Source organism: Talpa occidentalis, unplaced genomic scaffold (genome assembly GCF_014898055.3).
Source record: "Talpa occidentalis isolate TD23 unplaced genomic scaffold, MPIMG_talOcc4v2.1, whole genome shotgun sequence".
NCBI classification, from domain to species: Eukaryota; Metazoa; Chordata; class Mammalia; order Eulipotyphla; family Talpidae; genus Talpa; species Talpa occidentalis.
In genome coordinates, this window is record NW_026555331.1 from 137,401,229 (window position 1) to 137,418,397 (window position 17,169).

General features: G+C 39.5%; 1 protein-coding gene across 1 annotated transcript in view; it reads left to right on the top strand.

The window, feature by feature from the left end:
- SND1 (staphylococcal nuclease and tudor domain containing 1) overlaps positions 1-17,169 on the top strand; it is a 408,553-nt gene that overhangs the window by 37,162 nt on the left and 354,222 nt on the right. The window contains exons 4-9 of the mRNA XM_037512772.2: positions 3,242-3,320; positions 5,555-5,715; positions 6,429-6,520; positions 7,404-7,562; positions 9,063-9,169; positions 11,762-11,852. Of these exons, the coding sequence (XP_037368669.2) occupies positions 3,242-3,320; positions 5,555-5,715; positions 6,429-6,520; positions 7,404-7,562; positions 9,063-9,169; positions 11,762-11,852 (689 nt within the window). The remainder of the gene's footprint in view (positions 1-3,241; positions 3,321-5,554; positions 5,716-6,428; positions 6,521-7,403; positions 7,563-9,062; positions 9,170-11,761; positions 11,853-17,169) is intronic.

Consider the following 17,169-nt stretch of genomic DNA (forward strand, 5'->3'; position numbering starts at 1 on the left):
TTTAAAGTTTCCTTGATTCTTTGATAAAATGACCTCCTAAATGAGCTGCTTTAGGTGATCTGTTTGACTTGGGTAGCCAGTAGACTGGAAGTAAGCAAGCAGAGTATACGGCAAGACTAACAACATCCTCTTAAGATTCTGGTTTTAATTGCATAGTCTTAGAACAGTGAGTTGGGGATGCCCTTGGCACTGTCTTGTCCAGTTTACCCAGTAGAGAAATAGCCTCCCAGACAAATGGCTTCTTGATTGAATGGGAAATTATAGAAATATATGGAATCTTTTCAAAAAGCAAAATTGCTTTTTATACCCACAATTCAAATAATATAGTAAGAAATAAAATGTTTCAGCATTATTGTTGGGTGGTTACTGGTTAGGAAGAAGGTAAGATTAAAAAAAAACTGCACTCTTCAAAATGCAGTTGTCTATTACCTAAAATATTCCATTTCCATGAAGTTGCTAAGTCTTTCGTTACCCTGCAAGAGACCTCACTGGACTACAAAAAGTTTCAGGCACAAATATTTTGGAAGAGACCATCTCTCAGAGTTCATTTAAATAACCTTGGTCTCCAACTAAAATGGTTGACTTATTTATGTTAATTTTAAATGTCAGCTTCTCTTTAAGGTTATCTTCTAAAAGTTCATTTTTTAAAGCAGACCTAAATTACAAACTGCATATAATTCAGTGTGTTTATGTAGCGTTGCTGAGAAAAAACCTGGCACATAGGAAGTGATCAGTAAATACATACCGAAAGACCAATTAGATTTTTCTTCGTCTTACACTTCTAAAGACGAAATGACCTAAAGTTTAATGTTTCCCTCAGATATTATAACTCAGTCTCTTTAACCAAATGCCACTTCTAATGAAAGGAAACACTGACTTAGATTGATATTATTCATGTGTTATCCTATTTCATGATTATTCTCTTTAAGATGGAGGAGAATGATTGAATTTGAAGATTTGTGGTTGACTTGCAACCTAGTAGGAAAAGAGATGATTAGTCTTCCGATTTTTAGAGAAAACAGATTGCTCACCTGCTCTCAAGATGTGACTTCCCCAGATGTGACTTTTCACATCATGACCTGCCACAGTCTGTTTCCGTAAGCAGTGGTTATCACGTTCGCCTTAGATGATATAGAACATGCAAGACTCAGATTCTTACCCTACAGATTCCCTGTTTTCAGTATTTTACCTACCACATTTTGTTGCCTTCTTTGGGAGTTCAAATCAGGTGAATGTATTTTTCTCCTGTTTTGAAGAAGCAACCTGAATTTGCATGTTAGAAGTGGGCTAGGCCACGACCATTTCTGAGCACTGTGGGCCCAGGAAGTGTCAGCACTGTTGGGGCTGCTGCTGTTGACTGGCTGATTGGTTTGTGCCTGGGTTTCGTTCTTTGTTTCCTCTAACCTTTGGGCATCTGACTGCTCATCTTTTCTTTGGAATATAAATCCTTTCTTTTGACTTTTCACTCTTTGGGATTCCTGTTGCTTTGAAAGTACCATTATAATATTTACTAATGTCAGATAGCTGTGTGTGTCCAGCTGGCCTCAGCAGTAACCTCAGTGGAAAGGTTCAGGTAATCCTCAGAACCTGAGCATTCTTTGTATAAATATCATTAGCTCAGCTTTTCTTGGTAGGAAAGGGGCTTACAATTTTGCCTCTGCAGAAATTCGGGGATGTTAATGGCAAGGCATTTAGGTTGGGTTTTGGGAATTTGAGTGTACTTGTTACTGCTTGCAGAAGTCAATGTACAGTGTAGTGAATATAAATCTTACAGAATTTTATTCTGAACTGTCATTACCTATCAGCTAGACTGCTGTGTTTCAGTTTATCTAGGAGCTTGTTCTCTGCCATATTAAAGATTTTTATGCAGTGATTCCCTTATAGATATCTTTCTTTATCGTTTTGGTTGACAAGCAGAGATTTAAGAGAACACACAGAGCCTAAAAGCTTTTTCCAATAACATGGAAATGCAATTAATGTTTCAAGTGCTCAGGTAGGACTTAATCAGGTTGGGTGTTATGCTTAACTTCATTTTTCTTGCCTGCAAGAGAGATTAGGAATCTAGAATCTGTCTCAGTGAGAGCAGGAAAAAGTCTTATCAAATGATGTAGCTGGTGTGGTGTTGTCTTGTAGCAGCGAATATGAATAGGACATCCTGAAAGGAATTGGTCCCTGGTGTAACAAGTAATAGACAATCCTAAATGAATCGCCTGTCTTGTTGTGCAGAGTATGGGCACTAACTTTTGATTTGCTTTAATTCCTGCTATACATTGTGCTTGGTGATTTACAGATATTATTATTACTTTTTAATCTTTTACATGCTTTGAAATGTTATTTTTTTCCAATTTTGAGAAATCATTGACATAAATCATGATGTAGGTTTAAGATGTACAGCATGATGCTTGATTTACAAATACTGTGAAATGACCACAGTGGATTTAGCTAACACTCATCTCATACCGATACAATGGAAAGAAAAAGAATAGTTTTCTCTTTGTGATGAGAGCTCTTAGTATTTTCTCTCCAGACCTTTCTTATATCTCTTTCAACAGTGTTCCTTGCAGTCTTCACATTGTACATTACACCCCTGGAAGTTTGTACTTTTGACCACCTTCATCTAGTCCCCCCACACCTCTTCCCTGGCCACTGGTAACACAAGGCTGATCTCTTTCTATGACTTAGTTTTTTGTTTCTCAGATTGCACCTATAGATGAGATCATACAGTATTTGTATTTTTCTCTCCGACTTATTTCACTTAGCATAATGTCCTCAAGATCCATCCATGTTGTAGAAAACAATAGGATTTCCTTGTTTTTCACGCTGAATAATATTGCAAGAGCCTGACTCAGCAAGTACTCTCCTCATTTTACAGAGGAGCAAATTAAGCTGCTGAGAGATGTTGTCTAAGCTCCTAAGTGGTAGAATTTGTATTCAGCTCCACCGTTTTCCTTCGGTCAGTTCTCTATACACTCAGCTGCTGAATGTGTCCGGCTTTCCGTAGTTCCTGAGGCTGCTTTGGCCTGGGAGCAACACTGGAACCTCAGAAATCAAGTCCTGAAAAGCAGACTTAAGGGCTTTTGGCAAAAAGTTTTCAGAAAAACCCAACATGGCATCACTGCCTCCTCCACTTCTTGCAGTGTTATTCTCCTTGAAGGGCTAAGGCTAAAAGCGGTCCCATTAGCACTTTATTAATGGGGGGGCAGATTTGAATCTTGTGTTTAATTCCCCCTTTCCTCCTCAGATACCAATGGGGAGAACATTGCAGAGTCTCTGGTTGCAGAGGGCTTGGCCACACGGAGAGAAGGCATGAGAGCTATTAAGTAAGTAGTCCCAATTCTTCTGACCCTCTGACTTCCTTTCACTCCCCCCGAGAGCTGGAGCTTGAGTAGTAAACTCTACTTTGGCTTTGCTGCATTTCCATTCCTATGCCCTGACATAAAATGAGTAACTTCTGTCGATCTCATGGCTTTTAGAAATTCCTGCCCATATGTGTCTTATTCTGAACCTAGAGGCCACTAATCATTAGTGGCAATTGATGTATATAACTCCTTTAAAACTGGACTTTGAGAATAGGGAGCTCTGCTCTTCATATTCATCAGCATCTTATACCATAGGTATTCCATTCCGGATTATTTGTCTAGCCATCCCAAACAGATTTATTGAGCACTTACTATGTGCCAGGCTGTGTTCTAGGCACTGAGAATATAGTAGTGAACAGATTTAGCATCTGCTTACTTTTTAATAGGGAGATGGACAATAAACCAAGACAAATTGATGGTGTATCATGTGCAAGGAATGACTGCAATGAAAAATAAAGTGGTATGATAAATAGAATTCAAAACAAATTCTGCTGCTTTAGGATGTGGGGAAACAGACAAGGATTAAATGGGAAACTCATCTTTCTCCAAAGCCTCTGAAGTTTGTTTTGGCCTATGGATCTATAGATACTGAAGTAGTTGGTAAAAAATAAATATATGTGGTTAGCTAATTGCTGTGTGACTTGTTAGAAGTGTTAGGCATGTCAGGTTTGCAGTATATTTATCATGTTCAAGTTCACCAGTGCTGCCTCAGTAGGATGGATTGCAGCTGATTTTAATTAACACTTTAGACTCTGAAAAGTGATTTGCTACATCACTAATTTGGAGGTTAAAAATGCTGTTTAAATCATTAAGTCCTTGCTGCAGCACATGGCTGTTGGAGCTGTAGAAAAGGCTTTCGATAAATATTTGCATAAACTGTTCCAACTATGGGCATGAGCAAAGGCAAAAAGGTACTTACTGCATTCTTCCAGACTTTGTGGGCTTTGGGTGCCGAGTCATTCACCATGTACTTCTGTGGTCCTTTTTGACCAGAAGGAGACATTGCTGGAACTGTTATTGGGGTGTGGGGTGCGTGGGAAAGTGTTGAATTAAGAGGTTTGTCTTAGGTGGTGTTTTTGGAAGCATGCTGAAGGTATAACTCAAGGAAAATTGCTGACTTGACTACCATTGCACTATATTTGGGAAATCCAGTTTAAACCAGAATGAAGAATTTTAAAAGCCCACAGCTATGTATCCTGTACCATCTCAACTAAGAAATCTCCCCTGGAGCCCCAGTCCTTTTTTCTCCAAAGTTGTCTTAACCTAAAGCCTCCTTTTCTCAGATTCTCTGTTTGCTTCTGTCTTTTAGGCTACATATTTTCATCAAATTGTAGGGGCAATTTTGTATCCCTGGGGATGTGATTATCTTTTTGGTGGGGAAACAAAAGAGCAATATTGAAGATTTCTGGCTTGAGAGGGGGCAAATCAGTGCTCCCTGCTAGAAATCTCTACTGCTAAAGGAGGGAGGTGGATTTTTGCAGACAGACGGCAACGGGGCCGGGATTTGAGCTGGTGGAAGGACTTGCAGCCACTGGCCACATTAGCTCAGAGATGTGAGCAAAAGAGCCATTTCTGCTTTTGTTTTTTGGTCCCACTACTGTCCTTTGGCAGCTCTTGGATGTAGTTTGTTTGCTTGCCTGATGAGGGAGGGAAGAGACTTCTGTTTCCAGATTGCTTTTGCTTAACTGTCCCTATTGAGTATAAGTAGTTTGGGGGTGACATTATCTATAACACCAGATTTGCTCTACCTTCCCTAGCCCTGTTCTAAAGACGACAGGGAGGGAGGGTGGTTCTTAGTCATTTTCCCTGTGCTGTGCCCTGCTGAGCTCTGCCAGGATTCCGGTTCCTGAATCTGGGATGGTTAAATGAAGCTGTAACCCCCTGGAGCGGCTCCCTCCTGGGCTGCCAACTTGTTCTCTTGTAATCACTGACAATGGAGTCCCCAAGATGTGTGTTCTTTGGATCTTTTCATTAAATGCTTTTAGGGTTGAATTTGTCATTTTGGGGAATAGGGTTGGGATTTGGAAATTGTATGCATGGTGGTTGTGGTTCAGACTGGGGTCTGAAGCCAGAGAGCTGACACAAGTGCTTGGTCTCTTCAAGGGAAGAAGATGCTGTAGAAACCCAGATTCAAAGGAGAGCCTGATATTTCCATTGTTAACTTACTTACCACATGCTTAATGTTTTCATCGCAGTCCTGAGCAGACCCGGCTTTCGGAATGTGAAGAGCAAGCAAAGGCAGCCAAGAAAGGGCTGTGGAGTGAGGGGAATGGCTCCCATACCGTCCGGGACCTCAAGTATACCATCGAGAACCCACGGCACTTTGTGGATGCGCACCACCAGAAGCCTGTCAACGGTGAGGCTGCTGGCACACGTGACTCTGGGTGATTTCTTCCTATTTGCTCTCAAGCTTCCTGAGGTTTACAAAACTGTCTTACTGATCTAACATCCATGGGCAATTGTCAGGTGAAGCATTTTGGGCAGGAACTTGAATCTATTTCATAGAGATTATATTTGATGCATTTTGCAGAGCTTAGTCCTTGCTGGGAGCAGGGCACTAAACTGCTGCTATTTTTGCATGATGGGAATCCTCCTGTTCTCTAAAGGATGGCTACTAAATGCCAGCCCCGAAACATTGAACTAGAAACGTGTATACATCTAACACATACACAAGTCACACAGATGTCTGTTGGCTAGTTATTGGCCCTATTTGAGAGCAGTTAATGATAGACTTAGTAAAATGAAATCATTATCATTCCTGAATAGAGACTAAATCTTTTTTGCTGGGTACCCAGAGGTCAATAAGCAGCTTGGCTTGGGGGTCGCAAGCCCATAGGTTCCCAAAAGTTCTGCAGATGGAAGTTGGTCTTCTTGATTCCCAGGCATGGTTTGTTGAAGAGTCTGCTGTGTGAACACTCAGATTATGCCAGTGCTTTGTCACCATTGCTTCTTATAGGGAGGCTTTCTGAGGGCTTCGGGAGAGGAACCCTGTTCCGGGCAGTTTGATTGGGCACTGTGTATCCCTGGCACCGCTTTCACTTATGACTTAGCTGTTTATTCTGTCCTCAGCTATCATCGAGCACGTGCGGGACGGCAGTGTGGTCAGGGCCCTGCTCCTCCCAGACAACTACCTGGTTACCGTCATGCTGTCAGGGATCAAGGTCAGACCATATTTGTGCTATGGGGTAGATGTCGGGTCTCTGGAAGTGCTCAGGGTAGATTCTCCTACTTGGGAATTTGGGATCCACTGTTTCTTTCTAGTCTGGACCATTAACATAGACTCGAGTACTTTAAACTTTGTGGTAGGACAATTCTAATGAGATCAAACATGATCTAAAAATTTTTTTTAAGTACTTGTGGGGAGGGGGCATGTTGAGAGGCTATTAAAACCCAAAAAGGGGGATGGGATGTTTTGAAGTTTGCTGAGTAGGGCTTGTCTTTATGTAAAATAGCCAAAAAACCCCCCAACAAAACAGAGATGTAAAGCGAGGGACTGTGAATCTTCTTGGCACGGGGTTATTTCTAACTATAATGAAAATTACTTTTCCCATGATGTGAGTTTTATTGTCATACCAAGAAATCTGAGATATTATTTCCAATCACTTTTATTACCAGTGTGTTTTTTTTCCCCCCCCTAAAGATTTATTTATTTGTTTATACAAGCACTGGGTACAGTCAGAAGCTCAGGAGGGTGAGAGAATTCACCAGAGCCAGAGTGGGGAATAGAACAGGCAGACTGACGAAATACACTGCTGAGGGGAGCAGCAAGCGTGGCAGGAGAGATCTGTCACGCCATATGGGACCCTCACTGGCGGCTGTGGATCGAACCGGCGCTGCAGAGGCTGCGGGCAGCTTCGCAGCCCAGTGCTCAACCGCTGCACCACCAGGAGAGGCCCACCAGTGTGTTTTTTTAAAGAAGGTTAGAAGACCCAATTTGAGCCCTTTCCTAGTTTAGCTTTACAGCGTTTGTGCTTTCTGGACAACTGTGAGTGCCTGGAACTCACCTTCAGGCTTCCGTGCTCACCTGCTCCACTTTTACTGTAGTGCCCAACCTTTCGACGGGAGGCAGATGGCAGTGAAACACCAGAGCCTTTCGCTGCAGAAGCCAAATTTTTTACCGAGTCTCGACTGCTTCAGAGAGATGTTCAGATCATCCTGGAGAGCTGTCACAACCAGAATATTCTGGGTACCATCCTTCATCCGGTGAGTGTGCTGTATAGCCAGGACTGTGTGGGGCTAGGGATGCTAGGGGTCTGATAAACTGTGGTTTGCTTCTCTTTTTCCTCTTTGTTTAAGAGCCATTAAAGTATTCGGCAGGATGACTACTGATTTTGACACAGTTTCCAGGGAGATAGTAGTTATCTGTTAGAATTGGACACATCTGTGCAACTTCTCACTTTTAAAAAAACTAATTGCAAATGCTATTGGACTTGAGGGAAAGAGGAACTTTTATCTCTTATTTCCCAAGTATAGGTTCTAGAGATTACCAGTAAGGAAAGCGCGAGGTTGCCACATTGACCAGAAGTGGCACCCAAAACTGTAGAATAGGGTCAGTAAAGTTCATGTGAAGGTCTAGTACTTAACTCTTGGGGTATTGGTAGAACTATGATGAGAAAACCTTTCTGTGGAAAAATAGAAAAATTATTATTATATTTTAAAGATTTAATTATTTATACAAGAACTGGGGTACAGGCTAGAGGCGTGGGAGGGCGAGAGAATTCACCAGAGACAGAGCAGGGAGCAGAACAGGCAGACGACTGAAAACACTGCTGAGGGGAGTAGCGGGCGAGACAGGAGAGGTCTGCCGCACCATGTGGGTATCTCCCTGGCTGGCTGGGAATCAAACCCTCACTGTAGAGGCTGCGGACAGCTTCACAGCGCTGCTTTCAACCCGCTGTGCCACCGGAGAGGCCCAGTAGAAAAATTACTCTGTGTGTTCCAGGCCTTATCAAGTAACCTCCTAATTCTGTTTTTGAGTAAATTCAAAGATTCTTTATATCTTGTGGTTCTGACTATTGAGGACTTTGGGGGGGGCTATTCTTGGATAGGAAATGTTTGTAAAACTGAGTTTAAGTAGATTTTCATTATCACCCACATCCCATATAAACTACTGTTATTGATTAGAGAATTCTTTCATGATGGTGCTTGTGGAAGTCTGGGAGGGTTGGTTTGGACTGTGCCAAGGTCATGTCTGTTTCTTCTGGAGTGCTAGCTGTCTGCCGTGCCCTGCCAGATGGCTTTGTCACAGTAGAATGTGAATTTAATGCATTGGGCCAAATGTAGCTTAAGTTATTCCTTCACCGCCTGTTCCTTAGCTTTCCCCGTATGAAAAGGGGAGTAAGGGCTAATCTTAGGGAAGGAAATAATAAGGTATAATCTCTACTAAAGATTAACTTCCTCCTCTGCCCACAAGAAGAGCTATTGAAAAGTCAATTCCATTCAATGCCACTAACGTTTATCCTACTCCTGTTAAGTGAGAGTTACTGAGCTGGGTGTTGGGCTAGAAAGCCAAGGCTGTTTAGAGGCATCCCAGAATGCTGTCTCCTGTCTTAGGGGTGATTTTTAATGAGAGAAACAGCTCTACCTTTTTTTAATGACCTGTAGCACAGATTGTGTCTATGTTAATTGTGTCAGAAGTCTAGAGAAATGGATTCTCTGACGGTAGAACATAATCTCTGTCTTCTCTTGTGCTTTGTTTTTCAGAATGGCAACATCACAGAGCTGCTGCTAAAGGAAGGCTTTGCACGCTGTGTGGATTGGTCGATTGCAGTTTATACTCGGGGTGCAGAAAAGCTGAGGGCAGCTGAGAGGTAAGGTCTGTCTGGCAGAGATGCCTTTAGCCTAGGGTCTTGGTAATGCTTTTTAGGGAAAGGAATGTAGTGATTTTCTCTCTCCCCATCTGTGTCAGTATTTTATTTCAGTGAAAGGATTAGGAAATTCTAGAAGAAGCTAGGATCTCAGAGAGGATAACTTACTTAGATTCGATATTATTTCTCTTTAGGTTCAGTCTAATTTAGTGCTTGATGGTAAGGGGTTAGATTTACACTCAGACTTTATTCTTCATTTGATTTGATTTTTAAATATTTTAAGGGTCTTTTTTTCTCCTAGGCCCCCACATAAATTTCTGGCACTAGTCGCTTGAATGAAGTAAACTTGAGGCTCATTTGAAGGTTACAAAATCACTTAGTTAGCTACCACTATACAGGCAGGCTGCAGCGGGGATATGATGGAAAGATAAGCCTGTCCTAAAATAGGATGATTCAGTGTTGTCGTTGGGCCTGTGTCCTCATTTATTTAAACATGTGCTTTAATTATAAATGCTAATCCACTGAGAGGTGCTGCTGTCATGGTTTTTGCTAGATGCCCCCTGGTTAAGGCAGATGTAGAAATCACTTGTTTCCAGAAGAATGATCATAGAAATTTCAAAGATGGGTGGCTGTTTCAAGCATCTAGGTTGAGCGTTTCCAGTTGTAGGTGAACCTCTTGAAACTTGATAGGGGTTGATGGAAGAAAAGGAAGCAAGAGTAATGAATAGAGGTGATGTTTAGGAAAATTCCAGCTACCGCTTCCCTGGATACCACAGAAGACCACAGACTGTTGGCCGTATTCCACCATCACAACTTCTTGTTGTATGTCTTTTTTCAGAACTATAAATTGTAATGGTCTTGATCTCTTCATGTCGCTACTTGATAACTTTGAGATACTCACCTAAGAGATGTGCAGGAACATGAATTGAATGACTTCAGCTTTCTCTCCTCTCTTCCTTTCTTTTCTAGGTCTTTCACATCATTCTGTATCTGTAAGCAGAAATATTTGCAAATTTAAAAAAAATAAAAGTAGATTTTTATCTGACCATTTGACATGGCATGTCTGACAAAGGTAGATTACCTGATTTAAAAAATGAAATAATTGTGTTAGTCTTTGTGTGGTACAATTAAATTTGAAACAAATACTGTTCTTATCAGGTACAATGCAGTGTTCCAAGTAACCTCTGATTATTTGGTGATGCTTAGCTTTTTGTTGTTCAAATCCTCTAAGCCCATTATTCTAAATTATTATTTTGGTTGATAATTCTTCTTGCACTGCTTGATTCCTACCTTTCTTTGAGAAGGCTGTTGCAATGAAAGTACTACCTACTTCTTTTATAACATCTATAGAAGAGTTCATGGAATTTTTAGAGAGTGCTCATCATTAAAAAAATAGTTTAGATCAGGGAATGCAAATCATTTTGATAATATGATTACTTGCTGTTTTCCGTGCTGTATTTGAACTGCTTGCACTTTTGGGAAAATCTCTATCCAAGTATTTCATAACTCTGACGTGCTGTTTTATCTTTTCTTCACTTCAGTGCTTCTTAAAAAAGAAAATCCTGCAAATCTGTTTTCAGAAATAATAGTTCCTTTCCCTTGCACACATATTCATCTGTCTGTAAATACTGTGAGGATCGCTGTTCATTGATTTATTAATTTATTATTATTATTTTTAAAAGATTTATTTATTTATACAAGAACCGGGGTACAGGCCAAATGTGCGGGAGGGTGAGAGGATTCACCAGAGGCAGAGCAGGGAACAGAACAGGCAGACTGGTGAAATATACTGCTGAGGGGAGCAGCGGGTGAGAGAGGCGAGATCTGCCGCGCCATGTGGGACCCTCGCTGGCTGGGAATTGAACTGGTGCTGCAGAGACTGCGGACAGCTTCACAGCGCAGCACTCAACCGCCTGCGCCACCAGGGAGGCCCTAATTTATTATTTTTAAAAATCTTTGCACGCAGCCCATTTCCCACTGTTAGTCTGACTTAAAACAATGAGTACTGGGCTTAGTACTGTAAAACACATTTCTACCAACTTGATTTTTGAACTTCAGTGAACTATTGATGTTTGTCCATTTTTCGTATTATTTAGATGTATTGTAGTGACCATTTTATTCTTCTACATAGAATTTGAGTAACTGAATTTTTATAATTCAAATGGCGATTAAGCGGACTATACTTTTTAGAGAATGTATTTGTTCTAAGAACCTGTGTTCTTCCTATTTAAGACTGAGCTGCTCTGTGTTTGTTGTTCTAGAGCCTCATGTATATTAGTTATTCAGGGGATACTGGATAAGCCAAAGAGCTAATTGCCAAGGTGAACTTGTACTGTCCAGACTTAAAAAATAGCACACCTAGGTCCCAGTCTACTACCCATGGGGGTGTGTGTGTACATTTTGGATGGGTCCAGTTGCTACACACTTTTTCTTGTGACTGTCACACTTTGTTCTGATTTGACTGGTGGCCTTTCTCCTGAGTGCCTTGTCTTTGAGGTAGGGTTGGATTCTATACTGTTTGCTCCCATGGGGATATTGGATTCCATATGCTGACCTAGTCTGTCTGAATGATTTGCATCCTTGTTTTATTGCCAGGTTTGCCAAGGAGCGCAGGCTGAGAATATGGAGAGACTATGTGGCTCCCACTGCTAATTTGGACCAAAAGGATAAGCAGTTTGTGGCCAAGGTGAGTCATTCTTGGTATCTTGAGATGCCAAATGGATGTTGCCAAGCTCATGATAATACACAGATCTGAGCAATCATATACTTCAGCTCTTGATGATTCCAAAGCAAGCCAGTGCTGTGTGGATGTGCAGGCCTGCTTTTGCATGTGTCTCTTTATATGGTAGGGGACTTAGAAACCCTAAGAGCTTGAAATTCTGCTGTAAGTTACCATATCTTCATTAGAAGTTCACGTGTTAAAGTTGTGGACATTGTCAGCTTGAGATATACTCTATTTTCAGAGGGTCTTTCTGTGTCTGCTTAGCACACACCATTCTCTTAGATTTCCCATAACCAGGTATATGTGACCTCATTTCTCTTCTTTCTGTTTTGTGACTTTGAACGTTTTCCAACTTGATGTTTTTCTGAATTTTCTTCCATGATATGTCCTGGGATGGGTATGTGTGTGTTTTTTATTGTTGTTGTTTGTTCATTTATATATTTTTATATTGTTCATTTTTGTACAGTGTTTGATTTCTCCTCTCAGGTGTTGTCCCCATAAAATTGCCACTACCAAGACACCCATGAACCATCACCATAGACTCTTGTGCTCTTCCTGGGGAGGGAAAGGGATCAAATTGGGATGGTGGATTTGAAGGAAACTAGAGCTACGAAATAGCAGATTGGTTCCATCAGGGAGACTGTGAAAGTGTTTCCCTAGTTGCAGGGTTTGGTTCTTTGAGTGGTAGGTCATTCTCCTCACTTTCCAGAATTCTATGTTTTTCATCTTATTTTTACTTTTGGCAAGAGATTCTGGAAACTTGGTCTTTATGGACTAAAAATGGTACATCCATCTTGGACTAAAGGTGGCAGTTGCATTGTCGGCTAATGGTGATTTTTTTAATGTGAAATGACCACTAGGTGGCATTGTCTGCCCGAGAAATCCTGGACTGGTTTCTCTTAGAATGATAAAATTTTAAGTCTCTGAGGAATTGGTTGAATTTTTTCTTTCTTTTTTATGATGCCCAAAGCAATAGGTCACAGAGTGCTCAAGTGACCTTTTTCCCACTTCTAGCAGGTTATCTCCAAGCAGATGTCAGGTTTACTATAATCTCACCTTTGAGTGGACATTAGTGGCACTAGTCCCTGGTGGGATATACTTCCCTATTCCTCTTCCAAACCTTTGTATACAGCAGAATGGACACTGCTTCTTTTCTGTGTGAGGACCATGCTGGCTTGGAAAACTGAGCCTGGACTTCTCTCTCTATGTGGAGCTCTCTTGGTAGCGCTTACATTTCTTGTAATCTCTTCTTTTTGGAGAGGACAGTCACACAATGAAAAGATCATTCACTCAGCAAGGGAGGAAGACCTTCCATTTTTTCACCACCTTCACTTCAAGGGCTTATGGCCTTTGCAATGTTGATAAAGCTTGGCAGAGCCCCACTACCCTCTGGTGTCCCTTGTAGCCCCTTTTCCTTTGAAACTGAGCTTGTAGAAAAACCTTCAGAATTTTGAAGAATTTTGGGGTCTTTGCTGATTGGGGAGCGAAGGCATTGCCAAAGAGAGAAAATCAGTGATCAGATAATTGAATCAGTAGGTTTGCCCTTACTTTAAATATGATTTTATTGCTAACTAGTAAAGGGAAAACTCCTTTTGTAAAATCCAGGATCTGGGGTTTTTTTGTTTATTTTTTTTTCTTTAGCTTTTTGTGTTTTATTTTGAAACAAGATGAGGTTTTTTTCTCTACAATGAAATTTTCTTTATTACAATGCTAGAGTAGAGAAGATTGCCATTAGACGTTATCTGATAGAGGATTATGAGAAATAACCACTCTCCTGAAGAATCTGAGACATAAATTAGGTCATCTTGATCTAGACCTGCTTAGTAAGTAAAGAGAAAAATGTACTTGTAGGTAGAAAAATGGTTTTAAAACTTCTTGGGTTTTTGAAATTCAATATTATTATTTTTAAAACTGACAAATGCATACAAAGGATACAGGAAAAACTCATAGTAGAGGAAACTATGACATAGCTCTTTTTCTTAACATTTTAGAAACTTTTTTTTTATTGTGGTAACATTGGCTTACAACATTATGATTCAGAGGTGTAAGCGCCCAGTACTTCAGATGTATGTCACCACACCACACCCACACAAAGACACCATTGTCCTCCATTGTGGCCCATTGGGCTCCCTCCCCACTTCTCTGTACACCTCCCATATCTTCAATTTTACATTCAAACTTCTAGGGTTCATTTTTGGTTTGGTTTTGTCTGACCCTTGTTTTGTTTCCCTGTGTTGCACATATGAGTGAAACTATCTGTTTTTTCTTTTTTCTTTTTTTTTTTTAAAAAAAAAAACCTAAGTTGATTGCAGTTAATTTAGTATTCTAGGACTGGCATACTATGGCATGTGGGCCAAATCTGGCTCACTACTTGTTTTTGTATGGCCTGTGAGTTGAGAATGTATTTCACATAGAGAAAATATTTTTTTGGCACATGAAAATATATGAAATTCACATTTCAATGTCATGAATAATTTGGGACATAACCATATCTGTTCGTTTATATATTGTGTTTAACTGTTTTCCCAGTACAAAGGTTGAATAGTTGTGAGAGAGACCATATGTCTTACAAAATCTAAAATATTTGCTATCTGACCTTTTACAGAAAAGTTTGCTGACCCTTGATCTATACCAGTCCAATTCAAAGTGTCTTGGTATGATATAAAGAGTTTGAGCCAGAATGTAAATCAAGGCATTGCTTCTTTCACCAAGAAAATCTTGCTGCAGAAAAATTGTCAGCAATGTTCTTAGTGATGTAGTTGATTTATGGTCTGTTGCAAGTTCCTTTTATCAGTACAGACTGGCAACCACTCTTGAATGTACTGATATATACTCTTGTATATAATTTTTGAGTTTGTAAGTTTTTTTGTTTAGTACAAAGAAATTTAAAGAATTCTTTTGGCTTTTATTTAAGAAATATATTAGTCTGTCTTCTGTCTTTCTTGATACGACATTTTTGTCTCCTGTCTGTCTAGATCGTGGAATGAAATGTTTCTGCTCTTTATTAATCTTTCACTTTTAGGCATAACACTTTTCCTTCACAGCATGGAAAATCAGGATTTAGCATTTTTACTCATGTGCATATACTCATGGGTGTGCATATACCCTTCCCCAATTCTTTCTGTGACAGTGTCATAATTTTGGTTGGATTTGTATCCAGTGTATATGTTTTAAGTGCTAATTACTAGTGAGCCACGCAGCATGTTATAGCTACTTTTCATTTTCTGCACAATGCTTTGTTTTCTCTGGAGTTAATCATTTTTAAAGTCCATATATACTTTTTAGGTGCTTATTCAGCCCTCAGACTCTACCTGTCTAAACCTCCTTTTGAGACATTGAGTCCAATGGTTAGTTTTATCTTCCTCAATAATATTTTCAAGGAGTCTTGTGATGTGTACCAGTCTGGAGTAGTTTGTTTTTTTTCTGTGATAAAGCTGTCATTTTAGGATTTCTTCACTATTAATCTGTTTGGTTTTTTGTTTTCCTCCTGAATTGAACTACATTTGGGTCCCTAGACTTCTTTGTTATGATTAATTATTTTTGTCATGCACATTGTGTAACATCTTGGGAAAAGAGTGGTTGTAAGGTAAATATTTTGAGACCCTCATGTCTATTTTATAATTACTTTTGGTTGAACACTTCAGCTGGGTATAGAATTTTATGTTTAAGGTTATTTTCCTCCAGAATTGTGAAGGCATTATTCTACTGTCATCTAACTATTAGAGATTTTGTTTTCTTGTATTTTTAGAGGTCTGAAACCACTCTGATTCCTCATCCATATGTGATTTTTGTTCTTTCTGTAAGTTCTTAGCAACTTCCTTATTATCCTGAAATTTCCCAATGTTGTGGGTTTTTATTTATCATGTGTGAACATATGTGTTAATTTTTAGTCATTAATTTCTGAAATCTTGACTATTTTATTTTTGCTTTCCATCTAGTTACTCTGTTCTCTTTCTAGAACTATTTGAATATTTGACTTTATGGAATGGTTTCTCATTTCTTTTTCCGATTTTTCATTTTGTCTTTTTCTTGGTTTCTTCCTGTTTTAATTTCTAATAGCTTTTTCTGAATATTTCTCATTTATGATACTACTATTTTAAAAAATAACATAGTGCTTGTTTCAGAAATGAATATCCTCTATTTGTTTCTGAGGAATGTGAGTAAAAATTTTTTTTTTTTCAATTATACTTACTTATATAGTCTGTTTTCCAAGTTTTTAATTTAAGGGGTTATTTTTGCCCCATATTTTTCACATTAGAAACTTTACTGAAATATTTAGTGATCCTTGGTTGTCTCTGTTATTGAAGAATAAAGTATTGAATGTGGGGTTAAAAACAAGTCATGTACGGCACTAAGGGTATATATAAATCTTGAAATCTTGATGCTTATGAAGTAGGTTTGAGCCCAATTCTAGGTTTTGGCCCTATTTTCACCCCTACTTGAGATACCTGATTTGATAATTTCTGAGTCATAGTTGGCTATTATGGTTTCCACTGTTAGGTCAGGGGTTAGGTTTTGTGAGTTTGTGGAGTCAGTTTCCACTTTTCCTTCTGCTTTCCAGTTTTAAAGTTTTGTTGTTGTATTCTTCTCTCCCAATATCTTTGTCCTTTTGTGCTTAATGTTTTTAAAAAAAAAAAAAGGATTTTTTTTTTTTTTTTTTTTGGTAATAGAGGGAAGAAACCAAAATAAATATTTGGGGTTCTTTAATTTGTGTATAGTGTTCCACTGTAAGATTGCACCATAATTTACTTAACCTATCCCCAGTGGTCAATGTTAATGTAGCTTATAATTTTTCCATTATTCAGAAAATGGAATAAATCTCTATGCAAATGACAGTTATTTCCTTAGGAATATTTTGGAGCATATTTGCCAAATAGCTCTCCAGAAATGTTGACCAGAGTGTACTCCTATGTGTATGATCAGTTTTTAACATTTTATAGAACAGAGATGAACTTTTTCTTTCTTTTTTTAATTTTCTTTATTTATTTTTGCATAGGCCAGAGGTGGTGGCGGAGGTGAGAGGATTCATCATAGACAGAGAGGGAGCAGAACAGGCAGATCTACTGAAATACACTGCTGAGGGGAGCAGTGGGCAAGACAGGAAAGGTCTGCTGTGCCCTGTGGGCTAGCTCCCTGGCCAAGGACATCAAGTTGGTAGCACTGAGACTTAACCCTTAGGCCACCAGGGAGGCCCTGATTAACTTTTTCTGAAAGGACCACATAATAAATATTTTAGGCTTTGTGGACTATGCATTCTGTGTTACTACTGTGCAAATCCACT